Genomic DNA, 16099 nt, shown 5'->3' with positions numbered 1-16099 from the left:
AGAGAGAGAGAGAGAGAGAGGAGGAAGACATGTACATTTTACTGTTATGCATAGATTTGTTGAGAGATTCAAAATCAGATGATTTTACATGAGAAAGTATGGAGCAAGAAAAGGACATTTGGTTGATTAAATCTGCTTCTTTCATCAACCATTGACAAACAATGGTAATTCTGGGCTAAAATCTACCATCTCAGGGCAGGAGACTTCAAACTTGAAGCAGAGGAGGCTTACATCTTTCTGTACGTTCTTAGGCAGGAACGACAGTGATAACAGCCAATCACCAATTGGAGCCACTTGCTAAAGTGAAACTGTGAACCCCAATGGGTTTCCAAGAGGGCTTTGTCAATGTCTGTTGTATAGTCCCTTGAGGATTCCCCAATGGCCATCCACCACTGATCCAAAGATGCCAGTTAGAGAGGTTACCTCTCCAAACACTGGCCTCTGCACATCTAGTTCTGGCACATTAAAAGAAATTCTACCTTGCCTTCAAGCAAAAGATAGAGGCATCCTCTTCTCCATTCTACTGTCTTAATGGTACAGACTGCCAATTCTCCGATTGGGCTAGCAACTCTGTGATAGTGGTTGCCATCCTCAGTTGGAAGTCATCCTAGTGGTGGTCTCTTAATTTGTCACTGTTAGTAAATTAACACCAGGAAATCACCATCTGCCTGTGGACATGCACTCGAGATAACATTGTGGTCAATGTTTTTTAAGTGTCTGTCTCAATGTTGCATTTTCCTAAGTTTGAGAGTTTTAGTGAGATGGATGGTATCTTGACGCCTATGTGAAACACATCAGTTCAGTCAGCCCTTGAACCTTGGGAGAAGCCTAATATGGAGTCAGGAACCTTTTGACAAATACATTTAAAATGTGTTGCTAATTTCAAATGTCATAAGGCCTCTTTCTGACACTTACATCCTTTCCTCCATCGAGAGGCTTCATGGAAAAAGGGAGAGACAGGCAAAGGATTTCTCAATCAGATATGAAATGTAGGTTTATTTCCATGTAAATACTTTGTTTTCCAAGACATTAATTTTCCTTCATGTTTGTCAAGATCAGATGACGGTGGACTAAAGAATCCTTGCTTCATGATCTTTGGGGCATCTATGTATTTAAAGTGTTGCAAAGTGTTGCTAACTTCAACTGCTATGAGTCTGCACAATAAATATGTTTTTAATCCACTAATTGATCATAAAGCTCTGTTCTTAAACGATTATGACTATTGAATGGCCAGCATTGTGGAAGTATTTATAGGTTATAGCAAATTTTCTAAAGATACTTATGCATTCAACAGTGTTCAGAAACAGATATTCATACCTCACATTGAATTCATGCTTTCATTTATACTTTAATTTAAAGTCCAGACATCTGTTATGCCTTTGAAAAATTGAATAGTTTTCTGGCTTCACCGATTGAAATTCTATGTTAGATGCCTGTTCAGATAATCGTGAAAGCTATGCTTTAGTTATCTCTGAGGGTTTTGAATATGGAATGGTGCAATGGAAAAATATTATGAATGGTTCGCTGAGTTCCAAATCCAATTCTTGGATTTAGCTGAGCAGGGGTTAACTGAAAAGATTTCAAGGGGCCTATGAACAGTTTGATTGACAGTTTTATAAATATTTAATATGATTATGTCTTTTTTGAAGCATTTTTTCTCAGTTATTTCTTTATTTTGATAGCTTCACAATCGTTTTAGCTTTTTTTGTATGGAGTTTGAAAGACAATAGTTTTATGACCTCCAAAGAACAGCACTTTTTAAAAATGAAGTTGAATGGGCGATTGCTTTATTTTGATGGCTTTGTGAGCATTACAAAGATTATGAAGAGCTGAGTTTTATGCATAGTGAGTAAGTGGTTGTGATTTACTTGAACAAAATAGCATCAAGAGGAAGTACGTATTAGTAGTTTTAGCAGGCTTGAAGTGGATAAATTTCCAGGTCCAGGAGAGATGTAGAGAAGGCTTAGGGGGATGTGATTCAGGTGTACAAAGTGGTGACAGGTATTGACAGGGAGATAGGGAGAAGTATTTCTGCTTAGTCGAGGGGTCAATAATCTGGATCACAGTTTTAAGATAAGGAGCAGTTGGATTAAAGGGGATTTGAGGTAAAATCTTTTCAACCAGCATTTTGTGGCAATCTGGAACTCACTACATAAAAGGATGATAAAGGCAAGAACCCTTAAGACATTTAAGAACCATTTAGATGAGCACTTGAAATGATGTGGCATGCAAGGCTGCTGGTGAAGTGCTGGTAAATGGATTACAGTAGATAGATGCTTGATGACTGGTCTAGACACAATGCTCTGATGGGTCTCTTGCTATGCTATAAAAGCTCTATGACCCTCTATAAATCTTCACACAGTGCAAAAATGTAAAGACACATCAAATAAGGTTGAGTAGAGAGAGATAAAACTTCATACCAGTTCCAGTTGGATGTATTCTACCACATGCAGCCCCGACATCTGGATACCTTCTCAGTCTGTCAACTAACAAGATCAAAGCTGAGGGCTGGAAATCAGTGTCCCCATCCAAAGCCAAAATGTAAGTGTTTTCCTTCTCTGTCTTTTAAACATAATTAAGACAAAAGTGAACTTAAGATTTTGAATAGAAGGATTCAAAATTACTAAGCATGATGGAAGCATACAAGAGCTTGGTCTTTGACATAACATATTTACTATTTTGTATTTAAAATATCTGACAGGGTTAAGTTTGTTAGGCAGGGGATACAGGAAGTAGAGATTCAGATAGGATAGACAAAATTGCTTTTCCATGTGAGAGGGATCCTTGATCAAAAGACGACTTGAATTAGGCGTGGCTTCCAGTTGAGTGGAGAGCCTTCTCAGGTACATACAAAACATTTCACTGCTACTGGAAACATGATGGGCGGGGGGTAGGTGGGGGGAGCTGGAGGGTATTCTTATTTTACTCCTACCCTCAGCTGAGGGATGCAACCAAAGTGAAAGTTCAACCTTTGGGGCAAGGAGAGTTCTGACTGCTAATCACAGTAGGTGGTATGATCCTGGATGGATTCAATCCCCAACTCAGGGAGTTTGGGGATAAGTGCAGAGATAGTTGGTGAGGGAGTGGGTCCACAAGGAGAAAGTATGCTTGGGAGCAGAGAGAAATATTTCTCTTTTGGTACTCCTCTCTTAAAATGTCTTCACCTATGCTCTGAAATGACAGCCTTCTTGAGGTCCGGGGAACCTGTCTGGCCAATGTTTAATAGCTGTCAGCTGCATTACCAACACCTCCTGGAAGCAGAAAGGAAACCTATTCCTTGTCCTGTCTCTGTCCTACCTGAAACGGCAGATGTTTTGAAATCAAGCTTGCGATTTTTACAGTTAAAATATTTCACTTAACTCAAGCCTATTGTTTGGATTTAAAATTCATCCCTAACACAATTTATAAACTGTTATTACAGATCCTTATTTTGAGACATTAGAAAGGAAGTCCCATAATTTACCTTTAAGGCATTTGTAGTAGATATTTCATCTTCAAATTTGCCTGACAAGGTCATGTATTTTTTATTTAATTTCCATCCCAGCAGATAATACATGTACATGATCTGAAAAGTAGAATGTAATATGTAAATAAAAATGCTAGCAAACACAGGGCCAAATCAGGCACTGTCCCCCGTCACTGCTGTAGCTTTGCTATTTGACTCATTTAAAGTGCCAAAATTGAATCACATGCCTTTGAAACATCACTCACTTCATACATATGTCTCAGGTTCCTCTATTGCTTTGGAGATTTTGATTTGCATTCTCAACCAAGTCAATATTGAAGAGTGTCAATTATCTTCTTAGATTTCAGATTTAGAACTTCTTTAGTGTCTGAAACCTCAACAGGAATTTCAAAACAGCCTCACTATATATGTATATTAACAGGAAAAGGCAACTTTAATCTCAAGCACCTTTAAGGGAATTGGTAAATAATTTATTGCTAAAACTTAGTCGGCAAGATGTGTCAGTGGTTAGCACTGTTATCTCACAGTATCAGGGACTTGGGTTCAAGTCTACTCTTGGGTGACTGTGTGTGTGGAACGCAGAACATAGAACAGTACAGAACAGGAACAGGCCCTTTAGCCTGCAATTATTTTAAAATTTATTCACAATGATGGAATCACTGGCTAGACCAGCATTTATTGCCCATCCATAATTGCCCAGTGAGCAGTTAAAGTCAACATATTGTTGAAGTCTGAAGTCACACAAAAGCCAGACCAGGTAAGGATGGTAGTTTCTTTCCCTAGAAGACATTAGTGAATCAGACGGGTTTTTCTGACAATTGACAATGGATTCACGGTCATCGTCAGACTCTGTGTCGAACATGATGTCACATTAAACTAATCTCTTCTGCCTGCCTGCCCTTGGTTCATATCCCTCCATTCTTTGCATATTCATGTGCTTATCAAAAGTCCCTTAAACACCCCTATTGTATCTGCCTCCACCACCACTGCTGGCAACACGTTCCAGACTCCTATCAAGCTCTGTTAAAAAACTTGCCCCTCATATATCCTTTCAACTTTCTCCCTCTCATTTAAATGAATTAGATATTTCAACTCTGGGACAAAGATTCTGACCATCAACCCTGTCTATACATCTCATAATTTTTGCAGACTTCTATCAAGTCTCGCCTCAGCTTCTGTTGCTCCGGAGAAAACAACCAAAGTTTTTTTTATCTCTCCTCATTATAAGCTCGTATCCTCTAATCCAGGCAGCATCCTGGTAAACCCCTTCTGCACTCTCTCTAAAGCCTCCGCATATTTCCTGTAATGTAACAATCAGAATTGAACACAATACTGTAAGTGTGGTCTTACCAAAGTCTTATAAGGCTGCAACATGACATCCGACTCTTGTACTCAATTCCCCGACCAATAAAGGCAAGCATGCCACACACCTTCTTTACCACTCCATCTACTTGTGTGGCCACTTTCAGGGATCTATGGACTTGAACCCCAAGATCTCTCTATACATCAATGCTGTTTGGGGTCCTTCCATTAACTGTATACTTTTCCTTAACATCTGACTTCCCAAAGTGCAGCACCTCATACTTACCTGGATTAAATTCCATCTTCCATTTTTCTGTCCATAATCTATAGCCGGCTGTAATCTTCGACCATCTTCTACACTATCAACAACTCCACCGATCTTTGTGTCATCTGCCCATCTACATTTTCATCCGAGTCATTTACATATCACAAACAGCAGAGATCCTTGCACAGAAGAACACCCTTCCACCACTACCCTTGGCCTTACATGGTCAAGCCAATTCTGAAACCAAGTAGCCAAGTTGCCATGGATTCAATGCATGGAACCTTGTCGAAAGCCTTACTAAAACCCATGTAGTCCATATCTACTGCTCCAAGCTCATCCATCACCTTCCTCACCTTCTCGAAAAATTCAATCAAAATAGTAAGACATGACCTGCCCTACACAAAGCCATGCTAACTGTTCCTAATTAAGCCATGCTTTTCCAATTGTACATCAATCTGATTGCTAAGAATTCTTTCCAAGAGCTTCAAAACTACCAATGTGAGTTCCGCTGGTCTGTAGTTTCCTGGATCATTCTTATTTCCCTTCTTATACAGATGAACAACACTGGTGACTCACCAATCCTCTCCAGTGGCTAGGGAGAAAAAAAAAATCTTGGTCAAGGCCCCAGCAATTTCCTCTCTTGCCTCTCTCAATAACCTGGGATACTTACCATCAGGCCTGGGGTCTTATCCACCTTAATGCTCTTCAGGAGATCCAATACTATTTCTTTCTTGATCTAAAAATGCTCCAGTATATTACCATGCTCCACACTAATCTCATTATCTTTCACATCCTTCTCCTGGGTGAAACAAAGTACTCATTTAGGATCTCACCCACATCTTCTGCCTCCAAGCACAAGTACCCCCCTTTATTGTTGAGTGGCTCTACCTTCTCCCTAGTTATCCTCTTGTTTTTAATGTATGCATAGAATGCCTTGGAATTCTCTTTAACCCTACTTGCCGAGGTCACTTCATGGTTCCTTCTTGCTTTCCTAATTCCTTGCTTGAGTTTTTTTTCCTGCTTTCTTTATATTCCTTACAGGCCCTATCCGATTTTAGCTTCCTAAACCTTATATGTGCTTTTTTTCCCTTTTGACATTTGAGTTTGCACATTCTCCCTATGTGTACATGGGTTCCTTGTGGTTGCTATGGTTTTTTCCCGCAGTCTAAAAATGTGCCCGTTAGGTAGATTGGCCATGCTAAACTGTCCACAGTTTCCAAGGATGTGTAGTTTAGTTGGATTAACCATATTGAATGCAGGGTTACAGGGATAGGTGTGGGTAGTGGGTCTGGGTGGTATGCTCTTTACAGGTCAGTGCAGACTCAGTAGGTCGAATAGCCTGCTTCTGCAATGTAGGGATTTTATGCTTTCATGAAAACTCGCCAACTTGACTCTTTTAGACAAACGATTGTTTGTCTCATCAAAAGAACATAAAGAATATACAATCTTTGGAAAGATGTAAAAATTGCTTTTCCAGCACCACTCTAATCCAGAATCTGGCAATAGGTGGATGCAGGTAGGAGGTCACTGTGATTGGTCAGTGGAAGGGTGGAGCAGATAGCCAGGAAGGAAAATGGATAGATTAGGTCAGGTCAAGGGGGCAGGGCAGAGAGGGAGGGGTGAACCTGGGATGAGGTGGAGAGATTTGAAAGCTAGTGAATTGTACATCAAGGCCACATGGTTGTAAGGTCCCGAGGTGGTTCTTCCTCCAGTTTGCATGTAGCCTTATTTTGATGGTGGAGGAGGCCCAGGATGGACGTGTCATCAGGGGAGTGGGAAGGGGAGTTGGAATGGCTGACAACTGAAAGGTGGGGTCGATTGGAGAGTATGGACCATAAATATTCCCTGAACTGGTCCCCAAGTTTGCAATTGGCCTATCCGATGTAGAGGAGACCACATTGGGAGCAACGGGTGCAATAAATTAGGTTGGAGGAAATGCAAGTCTACCTCTGCCAGACTTGAAATGATCCTTTGGGGTCTGATGGAGGTAAGAGGGGAGGTGTGAGGGCAGGTGTTGCACCTCCTGCAGCTGCAGGGAAAGATAGCAGGTGGGGAGGAGAGGTTCGTAGGAAGTGTCGAGCCAAACAGGGAGTCGCGGAGGAAATGGTCCTGTGGAAAGCAGATAAGCATGGGAGAGAAAATATCATTTTGGTAGTGGGGTCAGACTGAAAGAGGCAAAAATGAAAGAGGATTGTGTACTAGATTTTCAGGATAGTGGGCTAGAATGGGAGGACCAGGGAGACTCTATTCTTGTGGTTGTGAGGGTGGGGTTTGAGGACAGAAAATGCTGGAAATAGAGGAGATGTGGATGAGGGCATTGCTGATCATAGGGGAGGGGAAATTATGGTCCTTGAAGTAGGAGGACATCTGGGATGCCCTGCAGTGGAATTGCTCATCCTGGGAGCAGACACAGCAGAGGTGGTGGAATTGAGAGCATGGGATCACATTTTTGCAAAAGGAGGAAGTGAAAGGAGATGTAGTTAAGGTAACTGTGGGAGTTGCTGGGTTTGAAATAGATGTCAGTACTGTGTTGGTTGCTGGAGATGGAGATGGAGTGGTCCACGAGGGGAGGGAGGTGTCACAGATGGTCCAGGTGCATTTGAGGTCAGGCTGGGTGAAGTTGACGAACAGTTTGAGCTCCTAGTGGGAACGCGAAGCAGCGCAGATAGTCATCAATGCAGTGGAGGAAAAGGTCAAGGATGATGCCAATGCAGCTGCTAATGTCTTTTCATGCTGGCAAAATTTGAGTATTACTATATCAACCTTAAATGTTTAAATTAAGATAACTTAGGTGATGAATTTTATAAACAATAACTAGATCTACTCAAAACTTACACACTTACATCTACGTCTCAATAAACCATGAAACCTGCTAAGTATAATAGCATAACAACCAAATACTTAAAATGAACTGCTCAACACTGGGAAACACTGTCAACAGTATTATATAACGGATGTCTTATTATTGCCAAAAGGTTATTTCTTGGTAGTAGCAACACACTCCTAAATGAAAAGCTTAAGATGATTTTTCTTGACTTACAATGTGACAGCCACACCCTGAAATTCATAACTTCTACTACATGTACTCTAAAATTGTCATGGTATTGTATTATTGAACTAAAATGGTGTTATAGAGGAAGTGGTTTGTCAATATAATTACAGTTTTTGACCCATTCAGTTATTGGGTCAAGTTACATTGGAAAGTTTGTTTCAGACTTAACGTTAGGTTTACATGAGTGAACTCTCTTCGACATATCTTTCTTTTACATAAAACATGGATATCATAGGATCTAAAAATTACTAAATCGCTTCAGGCTTAACTTTCTGCACAAAGAATATCTCATCCTTTCGTAAAGAAAAATTCAATCATGTGAGTAGGAGGGATTACAACACTTGAGGGGAGCCTGTTACACAGTTTCAGAGCCTGATGTGAAATGCAGCTTTAAAGCACCAGACACTCATATACTTAACATTGTGTAATATGATTTTCCAGGTTTCCTATTTAGTAGGAATGGTTTCTATTTGCATGGCCATTTTATGCTATGTTCATTAGTTAAACATACTTGAGACCATCTCTTCTTGTGCCGAATTTTCTGCTTGTCTTTCAAATGAACATAAAGTATGTTTCCATATGGAAGAGTATATGTGATTCTTCCACCATAAGGTGTCTCCATTATGGTTTGCTTTACTATGTCATCATCTTCTTGTTCATCCTTCAAACTCTGTTTTTCATGTGAGAAAATCCTGCCAACAAAAGATCAATTCCAAAAAATTAACTGCAAGTTTCTTCTTGATATCCATGACATATACATGACACATATGGTATTGGAGCAATCTTAATGTTGAAACGGCGTGTTTGCACAACTCCTCAAAAGTATCACTTACATGAATGGTCTCTCCTCATTATTAAAAGTCCCTGACTAAACAAAAACATTCTGCAAAATGAAATTGTCACTGTTCTCAGAAACAGACCAAAGACTACAATGCATTAGTGCCATTCATTTAGTTTTTCATATAACAATAGTTACATGTTTTTTTAAAAATGAATACTGATGTAAAGCTAGGGAAGGTTCACAGGTTTTATTTCTATCATGCCAAATTTATGAAATCCAATATTTAGTTGAATTACTAAAGCCAACAGCAATTACTATAAAATACTATCAGGAAGTAGTGAATAATAGTTAGTCAATGATTTTTATGTGTTATATTTTCTGAACTATTGATTTAAATGCTATACAAATTAAATGTATTCACATTTTAAAAATCTGAATTATACTTCAACTTATATTTGTATGATTTATTATCTATAATTCATGAATTTCTTTATGCTGATAGAATTAATGTCTTCATTCAGTTCACATCTTAATTTTTGTTTAATTTCTCTCTTAGGATGTGGGCATCCCTGGTAGGACTATCATCATTACCTTGAACTGGCTCAACCATCTTATGGTTGTGGAGTCACATGTAGGATGGGTTAAGTAAAGATGACATATTTCATGCCTGAAGGAATAATGAACCTGATGCATTTGAACAACAATCAATGATAGTTTTATTTTCACTATCACTGAGACTAGCCTTCAATTCCAGGTTATATTTTTAATAACTAATTGAATTTAAATTCACTAGCTACTATGGCAAAATTTGGATACTTGTCCCTACAGCATTAGACTCGGTCCCTGCCTTACTGGGCTAGTGAGTTTACCACCACCTTCCTTCAAATTGTAGTGCCTAATATACAATTTTATTTAGATTATTTTCACTAAGAGTAATTGGAACAAACATAATAATGTGTAACAACAAACAAAAAAATAATAATAGTCTTGGTCCATAGTTAGAATAGTCTAATTTCATTTTCTTTAACATTGTATATCAAGGGAGAAAGGGGAAGAAGAAAGAAAATTGACAAACTTACTGATGAAACATTGAAAGGGGAGAAACTTAGAAACACTGGCCAAGACAGAGGGAATAGGGACCAAGGGATACAGTTAGACCATGAGTGGTAGGTTTTAGGGAGATGACAGCTTTAGCAGTTAGAAATTGTTCACAAAGAAAAGACAAGTAAGTCAGTTCACAAAAACAGTAGGGCCACAGACGTATTTCTTTTTTACAAGGTTCCAAAGAAAGAATTTATACTTATTGAAATAAATGTAATTTGTATGTTATCCTGGATGTTTATTGTCTGTCTATAAAATTAAGTAGATTAAAGATCCACAAAATCTGTCATTTCATCTTCGGAAAGAGCAGAGAATGTGCATATGCTGACATGGACACACAAATTATCAAGTAGATTGTGAGACAGTGTAATAGTCACCGTCAGAGTTAACTCTCTCACATAGTTAGTCATTAGGCAGCAGACATACAGACATGAACAAAAATCACTTGACCATGTACATCATGTCACGAGTGTCATCGAACATAAGAGAATGTCAAAGACAGTCCAGAAACATGTTGCAATATTTTATATCTACTTTCCAAGCTAATTTTCCAACATAAAATGTAGTTGGTAGTGAGGGGCTTGTTGATATTGTAATGAGTTATTTATATATAGGGGAGTTAATAATGAATGTAAGATAATTTCAGTACCTGTAAATGTCTTCCATTGTGCAAACAAGATTTTTAACATATTGATTCAAAACTCTTTTCTGTACATTGTCATTGGGATTAGTGAGGTGAAAAGCATCATCAAAGTAAATGTGTGCTTCAAACTCAAAATTATCTTTATGTGACTTTGAAGAGTTTGGTTTGTATTTATCCAACCTGAAAAATAAATGGATAAATTAACTGTGGAATGAGCAAAACAGCCAACAGTATATTGTAGGAATAGTTAATGGAAGACCTCTTATGTCATGATCGTTTGCTAATAGGCATTATATCAAATATTATCTCCATCAGCATATATTCAATTACTACAATAAGGCAGTTCAGAAAAATAGTTGAGAGTGTGGTGATGGAAAAACACAGCAGGTCAGGCAGCATCCGAGGAGCAGGGGAATCAAGATTTCGGGCATAAGCACTGCATCAGGAACAAGGCTTGTGGGCCGGGGCGCTGAGATAAATGGAAGGCGGGTGGGGTTTGGGGAAGGTAGCTGAGAATGTGATAGGTAGATGAAGGTGGGGGAGAAGGTGATAGGTCAGAGAGGAGGGTGGAGTCAATAGATGGTAAAGGTCTTGGACAGTTCAAGAGGGCGGTGCTGAGTTGAGGCTTGCGACTGGGATAATGTTGGGGGAGGGAAATTGAGAAAACTGGTGAAATCCACATTACTTCCATGTGGTTGCAAGGTCCCAAGGCAGAATATGAGGCGTTCTTCCTCCAGGTGTCGACTGGTAAGGGTTTGATGATAGAGGAGGCTGAGGACCTACATGTCCTTGGTGGAACGGCAGGGGGAGTTGAAGTGTTCAGCCACAGGGCAGTGGGGTTGGTTGATGTAGGTGTCCCAGAGATGTTCTCTGAAACAATCCGCAAGTTGGCATCCTGTTTCCCCGGTGTAGACGTGACCAATGTACAGACGTGTGCAACGGATACGTTGGATGACATTGGTGGAAATCAATATACGGTGTCCAGGTGGATGGGGTGTGTTGGAGGCAAGAGAAGGGGTCTTTGGTGGGTAGTTAGGAGTCTTCATTGAAAAAGTGGGCCTGGAGTTGAGGCAGCCAAAGAAATATTCAAGGTCACAATGCATTTCAAATTCATTAATTCGGAGTGTAAAGGGTTAAAGGTAAGGCATTTTCTGAGGACTAAACATTCTTCCTAAATGAGGGGGAGGTCTGGGGAAATAGTAAAGACACCCTTATCAGGGTTCCAGAGAGACCATTCTCTCTGTGACCCCCTCGTCAGATCCACGCCTTACCCCCCCCCACACCCCCACCTCCCCCCCATTCCACCCCCCCCACCTTCCCCCACCATTCCACCCCCGCCTCCCCCCACCATTCTAACACCCCCACCTCCCCATTCCAACCACCCCCCCTCCCCCCACCTCCATCAGCCCACACCCCGCTCCCAGCACCTTCCCCTGCCACTGCAGGAAGTGCAAAGCCTGTGCCCACACCTCTCCCCTCCCCTCCCAAATGATCCTTCCACATCCGACTGAAATTTACCTGGACCTCCACTAATGTCATCTACTGTATCCATTGCACCCGATGTGGTCTCCTCTACACTGGGAAGACAGGACGCCAACTTGAAGATCATTTCAGAGAACATCTCTGGGACACTTGCACCAACCAATCCCTCCACCTCGTGGCTGAACACTTCAACTCCTCCTCCCACTACGACAAGGACATGCAGGTCCTGGGCCTCCTCCACCGCCAAACCCTGACCACCCAACACCTGTCGGAAGGACGCCTCATATTCCACCTAGGATCCTGCAACCACATGGAATCAATGTGGATTTCACCAGTTTCCTCACTTCCTCTCCCTCTACGTTATCCCAGTCCCAAACCTCCAACTCAGCACACTGCCCTCTTGACCTCCATCAACTTTCCCATCTATCCATTCCACCCTCCTCTCCAACCTATCACCTTCTCCCCTATCTTCATCTAACTATTGCATTCTCACCTACCTTCCCCCCAACCCCACTTCCCTCCCATTTATCTCTCAGCCCCCCGCCCCACAAGCCTCATTCCTGATGAAGGGCTTATGGCCAAAATGTCGATCCTCCTGCACCTCAGATGCTGCTTGGCCAGCTGTGCTTTTCCAGCACCACAGTCTCAACTCTGATTTCCAACATCTGGGTCCTCACTTTCCTAGTTCAGAGAAAATATCAAAGCAATTTTAAGAGCTAGATTTCCAATTATAAAATTACTAGTTTAGACTTCAGTGCATCCTGCCCCATGATTCTAAACAATTTGGTTTTTTTTATTTTTCAATAATTTGCTGGGTAAACAAATGGTGTATCATTTAGAAATGAGAGATCACATCCTTAGGTGATACATGAAGCTTAGCCCCAGCTTTAGAATACATCCCTTTTATGATTGTCAATCGTAGAATATTTACAGCAGAGAAGGGGACCATTCAGCTTGTCATGTTCCTATAGTTGGAGGGAACAGCAACTCTGTTGGTCCCAATCCCCCACCATTGCCCTGTAGTTTTGCTTTTTTTTTGTATTTTCAGGTGCTTATACAATTCTCTTTTGTAATCCCTGATTGAAACTGTTTCTACACAACCCTTGAGTAGTATCTTCCAGATCCTAAACCCTGGCAACATAAAATGATATTTCTCAGGTTCTTATGGTTTTTTCTGCTGATTTTAAAAAGGATGTAGTAATGGTGAAAATTGAGTTATATGTTTTACAAATTACTTACATCAATGCTCTTTATTGATCCTTCTGCTAATGGGAACAGTTTCTCCCTATCTACCCTTCTTTCAGACTTCTCCTGTCTGAGGACAGCAAATTTAACTTCTCTAATCAATCCTTGTTATTGAAGTTCCTCATCCCTGGAACCATTCCCATAAAAAGTTTCTGTATACACTCTAAAGCCTTCATATCCTTCCCAATGTGTGATGTACAGACTTGTATAGTGTATAAATGAAGCCAAAATAGTTCATAAGAACTTGCTTGATTTTGTTCACCATGCTTCCATTTGCAAAGATCAAAATTTTGTTTTACTTCTTATCAAGTTACTCAGTCTCCGGTCTGACTCTTGCGAAATGTGCACATATATCCTGGGTCTCTCTGTTCCAGCACCTTTTTTAAAATAGTGTGTTTTATATTACATTGCCTCAACTTATTCTTCCTATCAAAATGTACCATTTCACACTGTAAATTTCATCTGCCCACTCTGTCTGCCTATTCCACAAGCATTACTATAAATTTTTGAAATTTGTCATCACCTTTCAGACAGTGCACAATGCTTTCACATTTTGGCTGCAAATATTGAAATCATGTCCAGTACAGTCAAGGTGAGGTCATTTATAAAAATCAGGCAAGTCCCAACCCTGGGAAAATTCACTGTCTACCTTTCTCTAGTCTGAAAACCAACCATTGACTACAACTCTGTTTCCTGTCAGTCAGTCAACCTTGTACCTGTACTTTCACTATCCCTTTAATTCCACAGGATTGAACCTTGCAGTGAAATATATTAAATAGTTCTTTATCAAATGCATTTTGAAAGTCCATAAATGTTGCATCAACCACATTACCCTGATTAACAAGACTATTACCTTATGAGGAAACTCAAGCAGCAAGTTATTTAAACATGATATGTGTTAAACAGACCTCTGCTAACTTTAATAATTAATCTGAATTTGTTCCAAATAATTGTTAATTTTGTCCCAGATTGTTTGTAAATATTTTTCACTATTACATAGAAACTGATTAGACTGTAATTGTTCGGATTACTGCCTTGTCTGGATATTTGTTATTTTTCAGTCTTCTGGCAGCACCCCATTCCCATCGTATCTAAGAATTGGAAGATTATAGCGAGTACTTCCATAAACTCCTATTTCTCTCAGTTGGATTCAAAAGACCAGGCTAGAAATGGAGACCAGCATGAATCAGAGAGAAAGGTTTGAGCAGAGCAGCAATCCGGGCCAATATAACACCAATACATTCCACAACATTTGAATACAGAGCAGAAGAATCAAAGTTCAAGTATCAACATATTAACAGAATTGCCACTGCAACAGTAGAGTGGAGGGAAGCCATAAGAAATAGGAACAGAAGCAGGCCATTTGCTGTTGTTGAGCTGTTGAGCCTGCTCCGCCAAGCAGAAATTGTTGGAAAGCTTCGCACAGTGCTTTGATGAAGTGCAACATGACATTGTACAAATTGAAAGCCTTCATAGACAACCTCAGCAAAGACAATGAAATGTTAGTATTGCTTTGCTATTCAGAATGTGCATTGTTTGAATCGTGATTTATGTCGTTAAACAACTTGAGGAGAAACTCCCATACTGGCTTTGATGTCAGCGGTAACATACATTGGTGCCTCTGGATTTACCTGAATATTGAAGTAAGGATCTTTGCCATTTCATCCACTGTTTCATGCCACATTGTTGCACACAGATATATCATGACATGGTCCGATTTTCTATTGTAGAAAATATTTCCATTTGTTGTTAATACCTAATCATTTAAATAATGTACAATGCTAGGAATTTACAGTGACTATGACAGTTTAATTACACATGAGTCAATTAAACTACAAGGAAAACAATTGAAATTTAATAATTTACTTGGAAAATTTTCAGAAAACAAAATTTTGGGGATGACTAATTCTGAATGTGCAAATTTCAAGTAGATAATGTAGAGGAGACCTAATAATGCAATTCCCCTATAACCCTCTTAAAATTTCCCCATGTATTTTGAGTTTTCCTGTCAGCTGGGTGGGGTTTGACATATACTTATGTCAAGATGCTCTCCATATCAGAAGCATTGAGATACAGCAGGAAGCCAAAGAAGTGTCCAGGTTAGGAGCATTTTATTTTTAAATACCTGCCATACCTTTGACTATCACATTCATCAAGATCAGAGTGGTGCTGGAAAAGCACAGCAGGTCAGAGAGCATCCGAGGAGCAGGAAAATCAATATTTTGGGCAAAAGCTTTTGCCAGAAATGTGGATTTTCCTGCTTCTCAGATGCTGCCTGACCTGCTGTGCTTTTCCAGCATCACTCTAATCTTGACTCTGACCTCCAGCATCTGCAATACTCATTTTCACCAAACACGTTCATCAAGTCTGTTAAATGTGGCCAGGGGGTTACATCATATGACCTCCTCTTCAAAACCAGCCAACCCCCTTCCTCACTTTAGCTGCTTAGTTGGTCCTCATATAATACTGCCTTCCCAAATCAAGTGGATTGTGAACAGCTGTCATTACTTGATCAGATGAATTCCTTTTTATTTTGTTCATGAGATGATAAATGGCTTAGCCACCATTTATTGCCTATCCCTAACTGATTGATGATGTCACTTCTGCCCCCATCATGGCCGCTTCCACAGCCACTTTCGCCCCTCACAATTCCTCATGCACCATACGTGACATCACTTCCGCCCCTCACATCATTGCAGATGTCACACGCCCAGTGACTTCCGCCCCCCCACTGCCGTGTTTGCCACCACTTCCTCCCCACC

General features: G+C 40.2%; 1 protein-coding gene across 1 annotated transcript in view; it reads right to left on the bottom strand.

Moving 5' to 3' along the window:
• The window catches only part of LOC140483393 (chitin synthase chs-2-like), a 54880-nt gene that overhangs the window by 22089 nt on the left and 16692 nt on the right, over positions 1-16099 (bottom strand). Inside the window, exons 5-9 of the mRNA XM_072581644.1 lie at positions 14969-15058; positions 10617-10790; positions 8597-8777; positions 3464-3565; positions 2421-2562 (exon numbers count right to left, since the gene is read on the bottom strand). Coding sequence (XP_072437745.1) covers positions 2421-2562; positions 3464-3565; positions 8597-8777; positions 10617-10790; positions 14969-15058 — 689 coding nt within the window. The remainder of the gene's footprint in view (positions 1-2420; positions 2563-3463; positions 3566-8596; positions 8778-10616; positions 10791-14968; positions 15059-16099) is intronic.

The sequence above is a fragment of the Chiloscyllium punctatum genome, chromosome 11 (assembly GCF_047496795.1).
Source record: "Chiloscyllium punctatum isolate Juve2018m chromosome 11, sChiPun1.3, whole genome shotgun sequence".
Classification (NCBI taxonomy): Eukaryota; Metazoa; Chordata; class Chondrichthyes; order Orectolobiformes; family Hemiscylliidae; genus Chiloscyllium; species Chiloscyllium punctatum.
Note: the sequence above shows the minus strand (reverse complement) of the source record. Positions and strands in the feature narration are given on the sequence as shown.